Below are 20,616 nucleotides of genomic sequence, written 5' to 3'. Positions count from 1 at the left end.
CGGGATTAACAGTGAGGGGAACAGATGTAGACACAGATAGGTGTGTGGTTCAGTATAGCCAGGCTTTCTCTTTGATATACTCAGAAGGCGTTGCAAGATTATCATCCTCTCTCTTTTGCCTTCCCACACATCTCTCACACACATTCAGAAGCTTCATGTAGAAGAATAAATCACAGTCAACAAAAAGAAAAGATGGTAGAGGTTCAGCGCAATATCGTGGGCTTTATTGCTCCAAATTTGGCTGTGAGAGCGAGAGAGACCCATCAAAATTTGATTAGGAGCCTTTTGCACTCTGTGAACAATCACACCTTCATCACATATTTTACAGCCATCTTTAATTTGAACATGCTCTGTTAACCAAATATCATATAAGCCACGGACAAAAATGCATAAGCTGTTCCCGAATACAGGCAAATTTGCCGCACAGTGAGTGACGGCAGCAAAACCCAGAGCCTGGCTGCTTTATTTACAGTAGGGCATTATTGTCCAATGGTGTCTCTGGGGAGGGATGATGGGAATGTGGGAAACAAACATGATTACACCCCTCTGCTTTTCAGATAACAGGACGAACGGGAGGAGGAGAGGGGTGAGCAGAAAGACGAGGTGTTGTGTGATGTATTTGTTGAGTACAAGCACAGGGTGGAGGGAAGCTGCCGTGATGAAGAGACAACATGAGAAGAAGTTCGGGGAGGAAAGAAAAAAGAAGCGAAAGGTGACATGAGGACAAAAGAAAACAAAATACAAAAAGTAGTGAGAAAAAGAACGTGGGAGGAAGAATGTGTTGAGGCACAGTGACAATGATGCATGAAAGGTACGCTTGCGCGACATATAAGAGAGTGGGGAAAAAAACCAAAAAGGGAGGATTATAGACAATGTCAATGAGTGCACCATGGGTGAAGCATGGTGCTAAAAATGTAAAGAGTAGAAAGTGAAATAGAACACAAAGACAGAAGGACTAAGAAAAACGGAAGAAGGGGGTAAAAAAGAGTTGGAGGTGTGTGGGCTCTGACCCTTACTGGCCCCATCAGGCCCTCGGAGGACGGTGCACTCCTCAATCTGGCCGAAGGTCTCGAACAGCCGCCGGACATCATCCTCACTTTGCTGCTTGCCGAGCATCCCAACAAACAGCTTCCTGTCTTCTAGATAGGAAGAGAGAAAAGGGAAGGAAGAGGGTCGAGGGAGGGTGGAATAGAGGAGAGAAGAGAGATATGGTACAGCTGATGGCACCGTTCTGCAGAGCTGAAAGGAACTTGTGAAACTCAAACCCCCCTTTTATCAGCAGTCTGCTGTGTTGTTGTGGCTGCTGCTGCTGTTGTTATTGTTGTTGATCTTATTGTTCTGTGGTGTGCTACCCCACCCTGGTATGAGGGAGATATATTCTTGTTTCCAGTGAGCTATTCAAGTCTGCCACAGTGATGCTTGATACAGATGACGCTTGGAGCGGTGTGGGTTTCAGGTAGAGGTAGAAAGAGAGCAGGAATGTTTTGCTCAGCTAGAGAAACTGTCAGATCGCCTGGTTGCAAACTTGAAAGGGAACACGGAGCAAGAACATGTTATTACATTTTCTCATCACCAAAGCCATAAGAATTATATTACACATGAGTAAACTATGTCAAGGGTCGCCAATGAATAATATGAAATTTTTTTTATATTTTAAAGGTCTTTCTTGAAATCCAGTGTATTAAAAAAAAGAGTGTTTTTCATTGTGCACTATTCATTGTTTTCTCTACCAGTTCCTGTTTATTTGTACTATACTTAAAAGAAAAAAAATGACAATTCAGCTCATGATATTTTATCACCATGAACGATTCTTAAGTTTGGGAAGCTACATTAAGCTAAAGCTATGAGACATTAAGAATTAAAAAGAATTAAATGAATAAATAAGATCACATTCAGTGATAGTGCCCATTAAAACAATGGCAGGTGTGATTTAGTAGGATTTTATTGTGAATAATTTGAATCACAGGTTCCTATATTTGCCATTTTTTAATTTCATTTAATTTCCCACAAATAAGAACTAGTACAAGATAAATTAATATAGCACAATATATAGACAGAATTGGTCTCCTTAAAATGAATGAACACAGTACTAAACACAGCAGAAAGTACTGAAAAATATTTCTGTTGATGCTGTTGTGGTGCAATTAAATAGTCTCCTTCATATTACTGCCCAGCGTCAGCTGGGATAGACTCCAGCCCCCCACGATCCTGAACTGGATAAATGGTTGAGAAAATGGATGGATGAATGGAAAATTAGGAAATTCAAAAAGACCTATGCCAACTGCAGAAAAAATGAAGCTATCATATCAGCACTAGACGTGAATCCTGGAAAGATCAGGGCATCAGATCTATCAAACTGTTTGTACAAAGTCAGAAAAAAGTCCTGTGTGAATGATAATAATAATAATAATGTGAAACAATCCTGACTGTACAGTCAAAACCTTAAATCAAGCACGATTTAACATCTTTATCATCAAACATTTCCTCAGCAAATTTATTGGATTCTCCTTATTACATTTGAAGGGCAACTTCACCTAGCAGTCTCACTGTGCCCTAGCTGATATCCAGAAGGAGGCACTCACATTCACATGTATAGGCTCTATACCACTAAACTTTAGCCAGTCAGAAAGCTGGATTTTTCTAATTAATCTTCCTGGTGCCCTGGCATTAGACAGAGCATTCATCTTCTTTACATCTTTTACATTATGCATCTCCTATTCCACCGTGTTGTGGAATGAAATGGCTACTAGCAAGAACCTATCGCCAGAACTGATGGAAAGTGGCAGGAAGAGGAAAACGAGTTTATTGGAAATGACACTGTTGATCTTCAACGTGAGTCATTTGACTGGTAGGGGGCGGGTGAGGCGCGAGGAGGAGTGGAGGGTGAGAGCATCACCTGGGCCTCAACAGATGTGACGCCTCCTGTACCTGCCAGGCCCCATTAGACGCAGCTGTTCTAAAAATAAAGCACCAGGGCTTCCTTTTTGCAGCGGGGAAATCGGATCCTGTTCCATTCCTGTAAAGTTCAAATGAGACACATGCCTGCTAGCCGCTTGGCCACACAAATGAGCACCTGCATAATCAATAAGGCTACGGTAGCTGGTCTCCACTGCTGGTGTTGTAGCAATGGTGCCAGTTCATGTTCCTATAGTCACGCCTTGCACAGTAGGATTTCTTAAACCCACCAGCTGAGTCTGATTTTTTTTACTGTTCATTAATGTGTCTCCCCTGTTGGACCTCTAGGGTCGGAAATGAGAGACAGCCCTGAGGAGATCACCACAACGACTTACATCAACTGAAATTTAGCAATGACCAAAAGGCGTAAAGACGTCTATGGTTCTGGGAATCAGTCAGTCATTGCTGAACAGGTGGTAGAGAGTGAAATGGGGTCAACCCCTGTCAATGGCACCAAAGGTGAAAGTGGTACACGTCCAAGAGACTTTGCCATGTGTGTCCCCTCCATCTTTCAGGTTTTTACTGAGGTGTCACTGTTACAACTTAAATGGGCAGAGTGCAGTTTTACAGGCCTCCTGCAGTGTGTTAATGTTTTGGGACAAAAGTCTCATCTCGGCCCTGGCCCGAGGAGATCTAATGGCGGCTTTACAAGGCTAATTAACAAGCCATGAGCGAGGTAATGAACTTTCCAAATGTGCTGGCAAACGCAAAAATAAATTACACCCCAGTGAAGGCATTAAAGGAAGTGTGAGTGTACTTCTGAGCCTTCCTTTGGGAGAGCCACAGTGAGAAAATGAATTTGGAGCTGCTATCTTTTCATTGCCTGACCTAAGTGTGTCTCAGTCGGCCCACTGCATGCCCTGGCCAGTGTATAGATTGCTATTAATTAGTCCACTTTGCACCTGTCTCCAAAGCAGCTCTTATTGGATTTTGCAAGTTCCCACTCATCTCCTATGGCCACTCGCAAGCCTTAAATTGGCATTTTATGAATATGAATAAATATCTCGTAATGCACCCTCTGCACAAGGAGATGATTCCATGACTCTAAATGAGTCCAATGAGTTATCTGTTAAAAGGGGCAAGCGGAGGAAAAAAAAATACTCCTGTGTAGTAGTCATGTATTTGCATTAAGAGGGTCAAGGACTTTCCTATGGAATTGACTGAGATGACAAAAGTGGGGGGAAAAAATCATTACACTGACTGACCTCTTTGTATTATCTCTCATTGAGAGTGGCTCATCTTATCCTTCTAACGGAGATGAGCCACACAGCTGGAGAACATTTGTGCTCTACAACACTTCTCTGCTCTTCTATGAAGAGACCTTTGTAATCTGTTCTTTAAACAACTACTTTAATATCTTGTACAAATCCATGCATTGTTATTAAGACATGTATTTACATAATTTAAATCACATTTAAATAATATTAAAACACGTCTTAAATGGAAAACTAGATTCACAGATACATATTTAGCACTTTTCCACATGCTTGTTAGCATTCTTGCCCTTTTGGCGTATGTGTATACTTGTTGTCATGTGATCAGAGGTAAATTGATGTTTAAATGAGTCCACTATGAGTGCTTACTTGTGTCCTCTAACACACACTGTCATTCCATACATTTCTGTTTTCCTTTTTCACCCCAACACTTGACTGGAAGTGGGAGCAATTGTGTGGAAAATGGCTCCATGTCAGTCTCCAGCCATGTCCACAGTAAGGTGGCATGTGGACAGCTCCATTTCATGAATGCAAATAAAAAGGGAGATGAAAAAAAGTTATCAAAACACTACTGACATCTGACAATTGCTTGTCTCAGGAAGCCTTTTCATTTCAGCACCCGGTATATTAAAAATTAATGGATTTTGCACAGATGCCATATGCTGTCAGGACTGATGCTTCTCTCTCAGGAATAAAGTGCTACTTGTGTTGTAGGCTGCAGTATATGCATATAGATTTTGTCTTTTCCCCCTTTGTCTCTGTTGCTCTCCGTATATATTTCTCTTTACCCTTTATTGTCATCCCTCACCCTTGCCTGTCTCCCCAGGCAAAGAATCAGTTGCTCTGAAGTCTACTTTTCAAAAGTTTCTGCTTTTGTTTGCCAATAACGTGAATATTCTCTTTAAAGAATTACTCTCTTGCTCCTGTGTAGTGGTAAATATTTCTTTTTTTTCCACAGTTCTATCACTTATTGCCCGTTGGCAGTATAGTCAGGAAAGCTTGCTAGTTGTAAGTGTTCAGAAAGCACGGACAGCTGCATCCAACGATAAAAGATGCATGCTAGTCCGCTGGGTGCATTTCAAATGCAGAGTAATGTTCCAGGCAGCACAACAAAGAAGTTGTGCTTCTTATGGACTCATTAGAAAAGCCTGATGCTGGTACGCTGCTGCCTGGGAGGCCTGCCACCAGACACGCTCGCATATGTAGGCGTGCAGACTGGGTGCACAAAATGTTGGGAACTGCTGCTTAGTATAGAGTTAGACTTGGTTTGTAATCATCTGTGTATTTCCCTGTTGTGTAAATGCTACTGGGGCATGCCTGAAATCAAAATTGGCCATTTGCTTTCAGAATAAGCATTTTAGATTATTAACATTAAATATTTATAGAACATGGAGGGAAAAAAATCCTAAATAGTGACTTGTTAGATACATTCACTGTTGTTAAAGGTACCATTTTCTTATGTAGCGGTGTTTTAACTCTCTAATAATACTTTTATACCCTTAAAAGACTGAATTTCCCTTGAAGTTACATAAGGGACTAATACAAATTCACCTTCTACAACTTTTCTAGTTACTTAGTAGACCTGTTATTAAAGAAAAATGTATAACTTGCAATCTTATAGAGATAAATCAACGTAAGTAAATAGGCATGAATTTTTAAAAAATACAGGCGAAATTGCTACACATCTTAGAGCTACAGCTAGATCTTCCTATAACATGCTGCCAGGCGATATAAGGCAATGTAACTTCCCCCACCCAAGATTACAATTACTAGTCTTGCTGACATTCCAAATGTTTTTCAGTGTTATGGATATACTTGCATTTTAATAACTTCCTATTTTTTAGATGTTACATACTTTGCCTTGCCCTCTTCTGGATTTCTTGTTATGGCCGTTCATCCAGGTCCCGAAGCAGCAAAGAAGCCCCAGACCATCTTATTACCGCCACAATGTTTGAGTTGGTTTGGTGTTCTTTTTATGAAACCCTGGGTTAGTTTTATGCTAGACCTACTGTAACCAGACACAAACCTTACAAAAAGTTCAGCTTTTGTTTCATTAGTCATCAGAAGATTTTTCCAAAACTCTTCGAGCTCATGAAGATCATGATGTGTTTTGGCAATTGTGACAAATGTTTGTGTTTTTTGTCAATTCTTTAGATGTTGTTATGGATTCTTTTGTGACCTCCTAGATGGGCCGTCAGTGCAGTCTTGGAGTAATTCCTGGGAAGGTTCACCACTGTTCTGAGTTTTCTCTATTTGTTCATAATGGCTCTCACCGTGGTTCACTGGAGCCCCAAAGCCTTAGAAATGGCTTTGTGACCCCAGATGTCAATGACTTTCTTTCTCAGCTTTTTGTTTTAGATTGTGGCTTGATGTGTTTTTTGGGGTCTTTTTTTTTAGATCTTTTAACCTACTTCAATTTGTCAGACGGGTTTTATTTAAGTGCCTTTTTGATTCAAGAGATCTGGCAATAAATGGGCCTAAGAGTAGCTGGGGAAAATGAACTCAGCCATGATTAAAATGTGGTTAATTGCAGTTAATTCATGATTTAACAAGGGGGGGGGGGGGGCAATTACTTTTTCACATAGGTCACTTAGCGATGGTGGTGACTCTCAATGTGGACCCAGTGAAAACCTAGTGAGAATCACTAAGTAATCAAATCAATAGGTGAAATCAATGATAGAATCAGAATTGCTAAATTCTGATCAGTTCTCATTCCTATTGTGCCACATAATATCATTAAGGAATTACATAAGATACTTTGCATTTAGAGGAACAAATTCAATTAGTTAAAAAAAATTATATACAAAATTAAAATTAATTTAGAAAAAAAAGAAGAAAAAAAGTGTTTTGTAATACCATAAAACGTGGAGGTCTGGAAATTTTAGATTTTAGCTGCTAAATAACTTATTTTAAATTAAAATGATTAATGAGTACCCAAAAAACAAGCAAAGTATTGAGTATTTTCTCCTGTTTAATGTGGTTGAAGGTATTAGATACTTCTAAAATGTTATTTCTCTGTTGTTAAGAGTCAAATTAGGTTGGCAAGGTTGCATAAACAAACACTAAAAACTTGGTTATTTTGCTTACAAGCACAACTTCTCCGTACACAGGTACTTAATATGTAGTTATGACAAAACAAAAAACTACATGCTGTATATCATAAAATCTAATATGTGTTAAAGTTGACTTTTAACTCCTGCAGGTGCCTGATTTATCTCTGTAGATAGGAAAACTTTAGGCTAGTAATTGATTTTCTCTAATAATGTTGCTTTTGTTGATGTCAATACCTGGGGTTTTCCAGACTGTTCCACAAAATCACCTAGTAGTGCTTTGTATTCCTCCAAATGTCACTTATATGTCCAGTCATTGCAGAAGAATCAGATTATTTATGTAGGTGGCATAACCCAGAGTTACACTGAAAGTCTGAGGTGTATAACAGGAACAGCACAGTCCCTTGTAGAGCTGCTGTACTACACATCACTAAATCAGACAAAACACTGGCCAGTCTCACATACTGGGGCCTGTCTGTCAGGTAGTCAGTAATCCACAAGATGTGGGGAAGGTTGCTTGACATTTCATGTAGCTTCTCCCTCAGTAGCTGCTACTGTAGGAGAAGATACAAAAGTTACATAAAATGTGTTGAACACACACACACACACACACACACACACACACACACACACACACACACACACACACACACACACACACACACACATATATACGCTTCTTCTGGGCTATATTCTCAGCAGCATATTAAACATATCAGGTCCCCATAAGGAGAATCATGTGCTAACAGCTGTCTAAATGACTCGGGTAAAGTTTGTAGCATGCATGCTTGTTGTTTTTGTCTGCTTCCATTTGTCTTTGCACTAGGATGATGTCGGTGTAAATGTGCAGTCATATTTGTTGTGTTCCCACTAGTGCTGTCAGCGTTAATCTCGTTGAAATTACGTTAACGCCATAACGCGGCAAATCTCCGTTAACAAGTTACCGCGGATCGCCCCGTGCGTGAGGCTGGACGATGTCAACACGTTAACAAGCTAACTGCGCTAACGCACTAGTTCCCATCAATTGAGCATTGCGTGGCACATCCGACACATCCGACATTACTTTTGTCCATGACTCGCTTACTATCAGGGTCATGCTTCACATGAAAACCAAGATAGTTCCAAACGCCAGTTCTGAATGAGGGTGAGTGTGTGTGTGTGTGTGTGTGTGTATGTGTGTGTGTGTATTACCTTGCCTGTGACATAGATCCAGTAATGTTGCTACCTAAGCCTTCCTCTTAATGTGAGTGAGAGATACATAACTGAAGCCCATGTTGACGTGGATGTTTGGGCCATTAAGGAATCAAGATATACTGATAAAAAGTAGACTACTGGAAGAACGCAAACATGTACAAGGACTGTCAATATGGACTTGATAGAATGCTAGCATGCCAGCTGATCCAGTGAGACAGGTTATAAGGAACACATGTGGGAACAACGAATGAGCAGAGAATTAACACTGACACTTAAAATACCAAGAAACACTTGGAAGCTCAGTGTAATATTATCATTCAATGAATGTTAATATCAGAGCTGGAGATCCAGGGGCTACAGTGCAGTGGGAACAACAGACAGCTTAGTAGAAGAGAGCAGTGGAAGTGAACTAGATGATGCCCAGCCCCTTGCAATGACAGATGCATCTACTGAGCTGAGGATGAAGATCATTGCAGAATTCAAAGCTATCAACTCAAGCTCAAAATATCCACCCAACTAAGAGTACAACACCCCTGTCTCACTAACAAAGTCCCATCAGAGGAAAAACTTGCAGATGTGAATACTCCCCTATGCACCATCTCCACTACCAGTATCAGTGAAACCAATGGAGCTCATATATTCGTCTCCCACGGTAATCCTAGGAGCACTTGGAGCACTTACACTTATTAAGGATGTATGTAGGAGAAAGCAACCATAGAGGGAAAAAAAAGGCTGCATGCCAAAATCAGGAAAGGCTGGAAGAATGTTAGAGGGTTAACTGAGGTGAAGAAAGCCACCATGAGTGACAGATCCCTAATGAAAAAAGAGGTAGCACACGATTCTACAATGGAGGCTCTAGAAACTACCAAACAAAGGCTCAAAGTCCACTAGACGGAAGAGATTCACCAGAAAAGAAGAGGCCAAGAGAATAAATGACCTGTTCTCCAAAGAGCCATCCAGGGTGTATTCTCAGCTATAAGGGAATAACATAACAAGTGTAGACCCACCCACCAGTACTGTTGAAACTGTATAAGCAATACAGAAAGAAAATCTGTGCGAAAGAGATGGCACACAACACTAACACCAAGTGGCTGGTGGATCTAAGAGCAGACTTAAGAGCACACCACAACAACCTGCCAGAACAAGAGCCAGTCCACATAACAAAGAATCCTGATCCAAAGGATCCCAACAAGGGCATGATACCATCAAACTGGCCATTTAATTGTCTCTGTACAATATGGAAGCTCCGCATTGACCAGGCTGAGTTGGCACTTGAGTCAATTGGCCACCCACCAAAGTTTGCTGCCCCCCACGTCCACGGATAAAACTGTTTTGCATAAATGTGATGGCGAATGATTATTTTTGTTTTGTACCTGCAAATAGTTGGTTTTGAAAAAAAGGAAGGTATCTGTGTGGTATTTGAAATTTCAAAAATCTTATTTCCAGTGAAAGGACTACTGACCTAATTACTTGGTAATATTTGTTTACCATATTATTTACACGTATTTGATCCATATCATGTTGCAGAATTGGGCTGGTGCCAATCCCTGGACAGATCACTGGTGCATCTCATGGGCAACATAGAGACAGGCAACAGTTCACAATCTTACAATATATAATTGTTACTTGTCTTTCTTCATTAAGTTTGCTGTTAAAGTTAACTCCATTCTAGGAAAGTGAATCTTAAGCTACTTCTGCTCAGCTCTGCTGAGAATCATTACAGCGATGGTTGGGACTTCCAGTCAAGGAAATTAACTACGTACATAATTAACTATGTACATATTTATCTTCTTTCTGTCTCTTTGCCATATTCTTCAAGTAACCTATATTTGACAACAGCATAATAAAACTGGAAATTCTGTTTTTGGTGTGCCACCCCAGTGTTTTTGGGGACCCCTATAAGGCCACCCATATGAAAGGAATTCTGGAGGAGCTCCTGCCTGGATTGACTACAGGAAAGCCTACGACACAATCCCCATACATGGATACTTTAGAGGCTTGGGACTGTACAAGGCTAATGCACTGATAACATTCACCAGGACCTTAATGGGACTGTGGAAGACAACACTGGAGGCTAACTCTAGAGCAATTGCACAAGTTATCATTAAGTATGAATACAGATATAGATTCAGGAGTGGAGTAACCATAACCCAAATCCGGTACATGACCCATGCTTTACACCAGAAGTGAGACAGTCATCAACTCACTGATGCACCTCACCAGGCAGGATCAGTGATATATGGACACACCTGAAGCCCATACATTTCTCTTAACTAACTTTAGGACATAATAATCTTTAAGGTAAGGTTATGTTAGACTAGATGTAATTTCCTGTATTATTATATTGCAAGAAATTTAAATATTTAATGTGTGAATATCAATATGTGAATCATATTCTGATTGTACATTAAGATTTTTGTCAGACTTCTAATCAGCAGAAAAATTTGGGGTTTGGGGATTTTGCATAAAGGGATATACATAAAGTATTAATATATAGAATGTCAACAACCTGAAAATGATTCATTTCACCTTTCACATTTCAATGTTGATGATGTGTATGGAAAAAATGTCTTTCTGAGGTTTTTGTTTGATGGGATTTGATCATATTTCTATGTCAGCATTAGGGTTAAATGTATTTAGTTGTTTTTTGTTTTGGTTTGCCTATTTGATATGCCTATCTTAAGATTAACTTGGACCAAATCTAACAGCCTAAGCACAGCCCAATTTTCAGAAACCATAAAAACATCCATGGATATCTGGCACTTAATGGGAAAAACTCAAAAATAAATTGAACAGCCAAAAATAGCAATCCCGCATGAGGCTTGAATTTCTCCTCTTTGGGCATATTTCTTAATTTAACAACATAATATTCTGAAATGGTACTCTCCACATTGGAAAACGATGCTAAATGGATACCCAGTATGTCACAAATATCACAACAAACATTTCTAACCAAGCATCGGTGTCTGTTGAGATAGGGAATATGCATGCGTTTACTTCAAAGGCCTCATTCTATTTCTGACACGTTTCATTCCTACCCGGTTACCAGACATAGTTAGACCCCATTCCAGAGCAAAATAATGTGGAACCACACACTAAACCTCTCTGCTGTTGGTCCCTATTTGATGTGTACAAGTGGATTATCCAGTATAGTGAGGTACTAAATGGAATAATCAGGGGAGAACAAACATCTAAATTGTCAGCATATCAGGCATGATGGTACATGATACAGGCTTTGTATTTGTGAACACATTACTTATGCCACTGGAGCTGTCACATCTATTTAACTGATGGGGGTAGGGAGGGTAGCTTTAAATGCCATTATGCATGTTCAAAAAATAACACAGAACGATCAAGAAAACCTGAGAGAAATTAACTGTATGCAGTATCCTAAAAGCTAGGCCATTCAGTTGGTGCCTTGAAACCTAAAATTAAAACAGAATAACTGACTTTGATGGAAATCCCACACATTAACTGCTAACAGGAATCTTTTTTTTGGCACAATTCTTTCCAGAGGCACAGGGGGATCTTTTGGGTTCATTTGCATGTAAAGTGGTGCATGTTCCGTCTGTGGGTTTGAGGTGCCTCCAGACTCCCCCTCCCTTGTAGCCTGCCCGACTGACTCAGTGAGCAGCCCTCACTCTTCCCAACCTGCTGGGCTGGGGCACAACAGCGCAGCACAAAATATCTTAAGGTCCTGTCAATCTCTCCACTGGCCAACTGAGGACAGCCTTCTGAAGAGCAGCAGGTTGGCAAAGACAAACACGAGCCATTCACAAAGACTCCCCTCAGCCAGACAGACAAAAGGCATGGACAAGATATTAAAAAGGTTCACATAGGGTTGCTGAGTATTAAGTGCAGGGGTGGAAATTATTCTGACACTGTATAAGTTTCCAATATGAGAAAAGTATGGAGAGCTAAGATGTGTAGACAAATGTACTGAGTGGCACTTTGTGAAAAAGTCGATGTTGATGGATGTTGATGGAGGTTGCTGGGCATTTCAAGAGAGTGTTGAAACCATCTTATCAGAGTTAATAAAAGGAGAGGGTGTCGCTGGATGACCCATCATCTTTCTTCTCATCAGTGTGGTCTCCAGTCTCACAGCAGTGGCTAGAGGAGTGGGACCTGGCTCGAAGATTGTGTTTAGATAATGGCCATCTCCAATCATAGATAATCTGGCCCCATCTTTTCTTCACAGACACAGCAGCAGACAAGGTCAGGGGGAAAAAGATTCCTGGCGAGGCAAGGCGGAGATAGGGATGGGGCGGCTCTGAGATGATTTACTGCTGAGATTCACTCAGCTGCCTCCATCACCCTCCGTTAACTTTCTCATCCTGTCGTCTCTTCCCCTCTTGCTCTTTTTGTCTTCCATCTCTCACTCTCTTGCATTTCTCTGTGGGCCTTGTACTGAATCCCCATTTCTGTATCACTTGCTTCTTCTCCTACTTTACTCTGTTTTGCAAATGGTAGATGGACAAAGAAAGGGTAAAGTGGTTATATGGAAAGATCTATTGTAGAGATGCATTTTTCATTTTGGATTTTAAGTCAATTTTCTTAGGTTTCAAGTGCCTTTTCCTCCAATGACCACAGACCAATTGACAAAAAAACAAACAAACAAAAAAACAGGGTGCCGAGTACATTCAAAGTACACTGAGTAAATGTTAAATTGTCATAGTTGTCATAAGAGACATATTAAAAGGCAGCTAAGCTCCCCTACAATGCTAAGTTCTTTCTTGAAAATCTAAGGAAAATATAAAGTAGGCATGAGCCATTGTAATAGACAGCCAGAGAATGTGCTCTATGATCCACAGCGGTAGCCTATTGGCACTATGGTGTGGTGCTATGGCCCCCTACCAGCCATTCTTTGAGCACTGATTTTTATTTCTCCTCCTGACACTCCCATATCCCCAGGGAGAGGACGTCTCTCAGGGACACTGTGCACAAAAGAAGTGCTACCAGAGTCTCCAAATGGAGTAATGGGCCCTAATGTCTGCACAGGCACGTAATCGAGACCCTTCCACAAGTTCCCATGACAGATAATTGCTGATGTCTTGGTAGTGATAAATGTGACTCCATTCTAGAGGTGCAAATGTCCTGGTTCAGCCCTGGATTTGACAGTCTAAAGGCCCCACTGGGATTGGTGTACCTGACTGGTCCTGAGCCTTCCACAGATGACTCCCTCGCTACTTTCTCACTTTTAGTCAGCCCTAGCAGGGCTGTCTATTTTCCTTTAACCACAAGCCTTCATAGTAAATCTCATTTCATTGTCAGCCATGACTGTGGTTTACTTCCCTGGCCTGTCTGCTGACTTCCTGTTGCCATTAACGCTCAATATCTCTGTTGGGGCCTGTCTGCTCAGTCTTATTTCATTCTGTGCTGTGTCCTATCCTGTCCTCCTATATAGAAAGTTCATCTGACAGACTAGCAGGGGCAGCGTAAAAGCCTTCTGTATTTCATTCAGACTACCTGTTCATCTCCCTTCTCTTTCTGCAGAGAAAAGGGTAGTAATTGATATTGGGACCCATCCATCCTCCCCTCTTAAGCCGAGAGATCCAATTTATCTTGGTAAGAATGCCGATTGGCTCTCTCCCAGGCCTTGTCGGTCAGACTTTTCCTGTTTTTAGATGGCCGTTAATTAAAGTGCTGCCATGACAAAAATAAGATCTGCATGGGGGGGGGGGGGGTGTATGGCAATTGAAATGGCCCATCAGACTAACACTTGACCACATAAATCAGCAAAGTGACTCAGTGTAAACTGACCTAGGCAGTCTAAATCACCACTCTGAAATGAAAGCACGGGGCTGACACAGACCTGTTCGGTTAGATCAAATTCAGCCCACATAAATCTTTTTTTTTAACTTAATCTGCATTATTTTCAGTGATGTTAGTCAAAAGTGACATTAGAATGATCTAGTCAATCACCATGAAAGTCAAATTAGCGATGATAGGAAGCTGTGCAAAAGAATCTGCACAATGTTAAAGCAGAATGTGATGTTTTGATATCACAATTCGTTAATTCATACCACAATTCATACCTTTTTGTACTAAGCAAAAGACATATCCATTGAGTTCTACTGAAATGCTCACATCAAATAATGGAAATCATTGAAAATTACTTAATTTAACTTTACATGGTTCCATTTATCAGTGCTATTATATGCTATTAATGAGGCAGATAAATTGATAGGAATATAGACAAGTAAAAAGACAGGTTAGTGAATAGGTAGGTAGATAAGTCTATCTGAGGTAATGCAGAGTTTTCATAGAGTGATATAAGGTGTTACTATCAACTACTGTAGTCATGCTCTTATTTTAGGATAAAACACATTATGGCTATACCACAAATGTTCCAAACGTCTTAGATCATGATACCTCAAAATGGTATTCGGTCGTAGTGCTGAGCCAGTTGACATGTTTTTAAGTTCTGACTCATCTATGTATGTTTGGACGATATTTTCCTCTTAATATTGACTTTAAAATCAGGAATAAAGATTATTCCCTCCCTATTCTTTTCTATTTTCTCAATATTTTATTTTGTTCCATGTCTTTCTATCTTGCCTTTGAACTGCTCCCAGTGACTATAAACCTGAGAAAGCCCCTCTGCTGGCACAGACTGGAAGTCAATAGAAGCAAGTGACCTATATTACAGGCTAGTCTACTAACTCCTGGTATTTTCTCAAGTGAGAGCAGACTATTAGGGATTACATGAGTGCTATTTCAGTGTATTTGTGTTTTTACATGTGTGTGTTTTCTAATGGGGGGGTGGGGGTGCAACAGAGACCAAGAGAAGGTTAATTACCTCCTCGTCCTTCGCTGTCAGCAGGTTTCACCTGGATGGGCCGGTTCATCTGGAGAGAAAGGGAAAGAAGTAGATGGAGAGAAAGAAAGAGTGAGAAGAAAGAAAAGGGAAATCCCACGTTAGCTGGAAACCATATAAGGTGCAAGATGTTGCAATGTTCCTGGTGTTAATGTCCTGAGTTTGTCCTCCTCTGTTAGCTAAACACAAAAATCAAATGGTGAAGATGGCATAAAAAGAGATAAATCTGTCCAGTACTCCATGCCAGCATGTTTAATTAATCCAGGGCACTGCCTCTAGAGATGCCTGAATTCCCCTCACAGTTCAGCAGAATTAGCACTTTTCAATGACGGAGCCACACTGGGTGTCAGATGGCACTTGGAGATTAATGCTATTACATCAGCCACTCCCAGCCCCACCGGGAGAGGTCCTTTCTGGCTGGCCCTTGCTCTTCCTGTCCCCTCCTGGCTCCAGACTCCCAGTCACCAGCTATATCCTGCTCATTCCTGACCCTCAGCAATCCCTCTTTTCTGCCTGCATCCCCTCCTCCCCTTTCGCATCTCTACCCAGGAGCCCTTTTGTGACTTACAACCAATATGCTACTGGTCTGGTCAGCCAACTCCACCCTTCCCAAGCACCCTCCTTGTGCTAGAGCCTCCGAACGGCATAGCTATGAGCTTCTGAAAGGTTAACAGTAGGGAATTAATTTCATAGTGTGGTGAAAGTAAAACATTGCCAAGCTAACATGGGAATATAATATATATATATATATATATATATATATATATATATATATATATATACATACACATATACACACACACACACACACACACACACACACACACACACACACACACACACACACATATTAAAAGCTGCCTGCCATGAATAAAACTTCCCCAGGTTTTTTTCTCCCTGGAGTTTGAATACTAATACAGAAAATCACTTGATCTAGTGTTACAGATCTCTAAAATACAAATAACATCCCCCTATTCCTCTGTAAAAAAGGTGAGTGGTTTTAAGCCCTCGAAGACCCTTATTTATTGAGGCTACCTACACACATAATATTTGGCATTGTATTGTATTTTTATTTTTGGCGTTGGGTTTTCTGTTTGTTTTTTTTGTTTTTTGTTTTTTTTCCAGACTTCAGTTGGCCATCTTTCTAACTAGGCCATGCAGACAGGTCCAACATGAGAGTGCCAGTGAATGGCACAGAGTACTGCCCACTCAGATCAGTCAGCTAGGGCAGGATAGTGGGTGTTGTGGCCCTCAGGCAACACAGCACTTGACAGCAGTTGACATGAGCTCAGACCTTGGTTGAATATAGACTTGGTGGACCCGTATAGACAACTGTATACATGGTGACACTCCTGGGACGTAATGTGCTCTCGAAGCAATATGTTGCGACACTGGAACAAAGCTTTGTAAAATGACAGAGCCATCACAAGGCTTGCCCATGGAGCTGTTCACAGATGCACACACAGAGAAAACAGAGAGTGAGCGAAAGACAGAGACCAGAGCAACCAAATAAATATGTTAAGTTGTTGCTAATTGGAATAACAAAATTTCATATTATATATTCATGGAGTATGCGTTCCTCCTGGAGCATAGCCATCCAGCAGATGGCCAGAAATGCAAAGATCAGTTTTTACTCACTGCCCTTATGCTTTGTACTCACTTTTTTCAAGTGTTGGTGTGAGATAATTTGATAAATCACTGAGATAATTTTCACTCTCTCTTCTGTTGACAAACGCAGTCCCTCAGCATAAATGTTCTCAACACAAAAAATATAATTTTCTTCTTCTTCTAGGCTACATCCATTGTTCTGTGGGAGCCTGGTTCACTGAGACTCTTCAGTGAAGGAATAAATTTGGAATCCTGCAATTTTGTGTGATAGGAGCCCATGTGAGTCCCCGTGATTACATTCACATGTAAATCTTACATAAAGTTCAGGAGAGGTAAAGTATTGATATGCGAGTCTGCTATTGCCAGAAAGTTATTTAGAGTTAAGATAAGGTGTGGTGTGTACATTTGTAAGTTGTTGGAGGTGAGGTTTTGGGTTTTTTTGAGGGCAGAAATGTTCTCACATAAGAGGTTTAGGGTAGCCTGAATTCCCAAGATCCACGCCCAGTGATCAGTCAGCTTCCAGGTTTTAAATGGAAGCGACTGGTCAGGAGGCTTCATTAGTAGCCCCTGAGCCACTGCAGCAACAAGAGTCATTAAGCAGCCCAAAGTACACTTGGGGTTGCTAGGAAACCAAGTGGAGGTGGCCAGAAGGCAGGCAAGGCAAGCTGGCTGTTGGTCTGTAGGCATTTAGCCAACCAATTGGCACGCTTTTCTTTCTTCTTATTATTTTTTTTTACTTCATCCAAGGAGGTCACAGTAAGAAAGGAGGGGAAAAAAGAGATTTCTCAACCCCCACCTTCAAGCATGCCCCACTTTCATGTCCCTTTTTAGTGACTGTGACAATGAGTTTTCGAGGGAGTCTGTTGCAACTTCTGCTCCAGCTCCCTGCCAAATTATGGAATTCATTTTTTTTTTTTGCCAAACTTTGGGGTTGTGAGTGGTGCTCACTTGCATATGGCTGGAGTTAAGATGTTTGCTTCTCTGAGCTACTTTATAGTGTCCTCTGCATACATTTTCTTGAGGAAAAACAGAATGTTTCCAGCTTGCTACACAGAAATTGTAAAATTCAACTTTACTTTAATCTTCACTCTCTTTCTCTCACATACTGTGACACACACACAGGAGCACAAAAGTCTTGGGGCTCAATAACAGCAGGTGGCTTAGGTGACATTTTAATCCCTTATTACTGAGTGCAGGATTAGCCAACAGATCAAGGCAGAGTTAATTATATGAATTCATCAGAGGCTGGGCGAAGAGGCTGCCTGCTTTCCCCTTGGGCCAAGACCCACCCCCACCCCACCACCCACCTTTTGCGTGCACACACACACACACGCGCACACAGACACACTGAGAAAGATGACAAGTGACGTTCTGTATGTCTGAGAAGCTTGCTAGTTCCTTATTAGCATTGCAGTGGCAGGAAGCTAAGATAACACATACAGTGGAGCCTCCAGAGATGCTGTAAGACAAATGATATCTACTACCTTCCCATTGGGCCCTGTGAAATGAACTGCGTAGACTTTCGAGACAAAGACTACAAGCTTTCATCCTGCAGACATGTGGCTGCTGAGGCTGAAAGGAGTTCAACCACCCCCCGTCTTGCTTTATCTTTGTCTCTCCCTGCCCCTTTGGCCTCCAAAACCAATATGCTTCCCACCACAGCCCCTTAATGGGTTGATCAATGCTGACAAATAGGCAGCTCATGCTGACTTGCCTGGGAACTCACAGCTATGTGCCTGTGTGCTACTGCACTTAGAGAACCCATCTCTCTTTCTCTTCATCTCTCTTTTTTTGTCTTTTTCTGTTACTAACTTTTTTCTGTCCATATTTTCCCATTTGTCCATATTTTCTTTCTGTTCATATTTTCTTTATGCATAGAGATTCATTGTTTCAGTTCTAATCTCCAGGAGTGAGTCATACTGTTATGATGAGTAAAAGTCATCTGGAATCGCAAAGGGTTGGACCAAGTATGGAAGAGAGAAACTTTCTTACATTTTTTAACTAAAGGACAGTATATTTCAGAGTGTACACTTGTGTATTTGTGTGTACATTCACTTAAGAATACAGTGGGGCAAAAAAGTATTTAGTCAGCCACCGATTGTGCAAGTTCCCCCACTTAAAATGATGACAGAGGTCAGTAATTTGCACCAGAGGTACACTTCAACTGTGAGAGACAGAATGTGAAAAAAAAATCCATGAATTCACATGGTAGGATTTATAAAGAATTTATTCGTAAATCAGGGTGGAAAATAAGTATTTGGTCACCTCAAACAAGGAAAATCTCTGGCTCTCACAGACCTGTAACGTCTTCTGTAAGAAGCTTTTCTGTCCCCCACTCGTTACCTGTATGAATGGCACCTGTTTGAACTCATCATCTGTATAAAAGACACCTGTCCACAGCCTCAAACAGTCAGACTCCAAATTCCGCCTTGGCCAAGACCAAAGAGCTTTCGAAGGACACCAGGAAAAGTATTGTAGACCTGCACCAGACTGGGAAGAGTGAATCTACAATAGGCAAGCAGCTTGGTGTGAAAAAATCAACTGTGGGAGCAATCATCAGAAAATGGAAGACATACAAGACCACTGATAATCTCCCTCGATCTGGGGCTCCACGCAAGATCTCATCCCGTGGGGTCAAAATGATCATGAGAACGGTGAGCAAAGATCCCAGAACCACACGGGGGGACCTGGTGAATGACCTGCAGAGAGCTGGGACCAAAGTAACAAAGGTCACCATCAGTAACACACTACAACGGCAGGGAATCAAATCCCGCAGTGCCAGACGTGTTCCGCTGCTGAAGCCAGTGCATGTCCAGGCCCGTCTGAAGTTTGCCAGAGAGCACATGGATGATACAGCAGAGGATTGGGAGAATGTCATGTGGTCAGATGAAACCAAAGTAGAACTTTTTGGTATAAACTCAACTCGTCGTGTTTGGAGGAAGAAGAATACTGAGTTGCATCCCAAGAACACCATACCTACTGTGAAGCATGGGGGTGGAAACATCATGCTATGGGGCTGTTTTTCTGCCAAGGGGACAGGACGACTGATCCGTGTTAAGGACAGAATGAATGGGGCCATGTATCGTGAGATTTTGAGCCAAAACCTCCTTCCATCAGTGAGAACTTTGAAGATGAAACGAGGCTGGGTCTTCCAACATGACAATGATCCAAAACACACCGCCCGGGCAACAAAGGAGTGGCTCCGTAAGAAGCATTTGAAAGTCCTGGAGTGGCCGAGCCAGTCTCCAGACCTCAACCCCATAGAAAATCTGTGGCGGGAGTTGAAAGTCCGTGTTGCTCAGCGACAGCCCCAAAACATCACTGCTCTTGAGAAGATCTGCATGGAGGAATGGGCCAAAATACCAGCTACTGTGTGTGCAAACCTGGTAAAGACCTATAGTAAACGTTTGACCTCTGTTATTGCCAACAAAGGTTATGTTACAAAGTATTGAGTTGTATTTTTGTTATTGACCAAATACTTATTTTCCACCCTGATTTACGAATAAATTCTTTACAAATCCTACCATGTGGATTCATGGATTTTTTTTTCACATTCTGTCTCTCACAGTTGAAGTGTACCTCTGGTGCAAATTACTGACCTCTGTCATCATTTTAGGTGGGGGAACTTGCACAATCGGTGGCTGACTAAATACTTTTTTGCCCCACTGTATCTGTCTTTGGCCGGTGTGTCTGATTGATAACAGTGCAGTGGGAGAAAAGACAGACAAGGACACCACTGGCATTTGACCATGTTTCACTATGGTATGTGAATACCACA

General features: G+C 41.3%; 1 protein-coding gene across 8 annotated transcripts in view; it reads right to left on the bottom strand.

Moving 5' to 3' along the window:
* celf6 (CUGBP Elav-like family member 6) overlaps positions 1-20,616 on the bottom strand; it is a 147,088-nt gene that overhangs the window by 34,240 nt on the left and 92,232 nt on the right. For 5 of the 8 annotated variants that reach the window (XR_003272806.1, XM_026173342.1, XM_026173366.1 and 2 more), the window contains exons 3-4: positions 15,213-15,261; positions 1,011-1,139 (exon numbers count right to left, since the gene is read on the bottom strand). Coding sequence is in view for 7 of the 8 variants with exons in the window: in XM_026173342.1 (XP_026029127.1) it covers positions 1,011-1,139; positions 15,213-15,261 (178 nt within the window). In the remaining variant the exon portion in view is untranslated. The remainder of the gene's footprint in view (positions 1-1,010; positions 1,140-15,212; positions 15,262-20,616) is intronic. The other 3 variants (XM_026173359.1, XM_026173381.1, XM_026173387.1) reach the window with 2 other exon arrangements.

The sequence above is a fragment of the Astatotilapia calliptera genome, chromosome 1 (genome assembly GCF_900246225.1).
Source record: "Astatotilapia calliptera chromosome 1, fAstCal1.2, whole genome shotgun sequence".
NCBI classification, from domain to species: Eukaryota; Metazoa; Chordata; class Actinopteri; order Cichliformes; family Cichlidae; genus Astatotilapia; species Astatotilapia calliptera.
The sequence above is the reverse complement of the archived record's forward strand: the minus strand, read 5'-3'. Positions and strand labels throughout refer to the sequence as shown.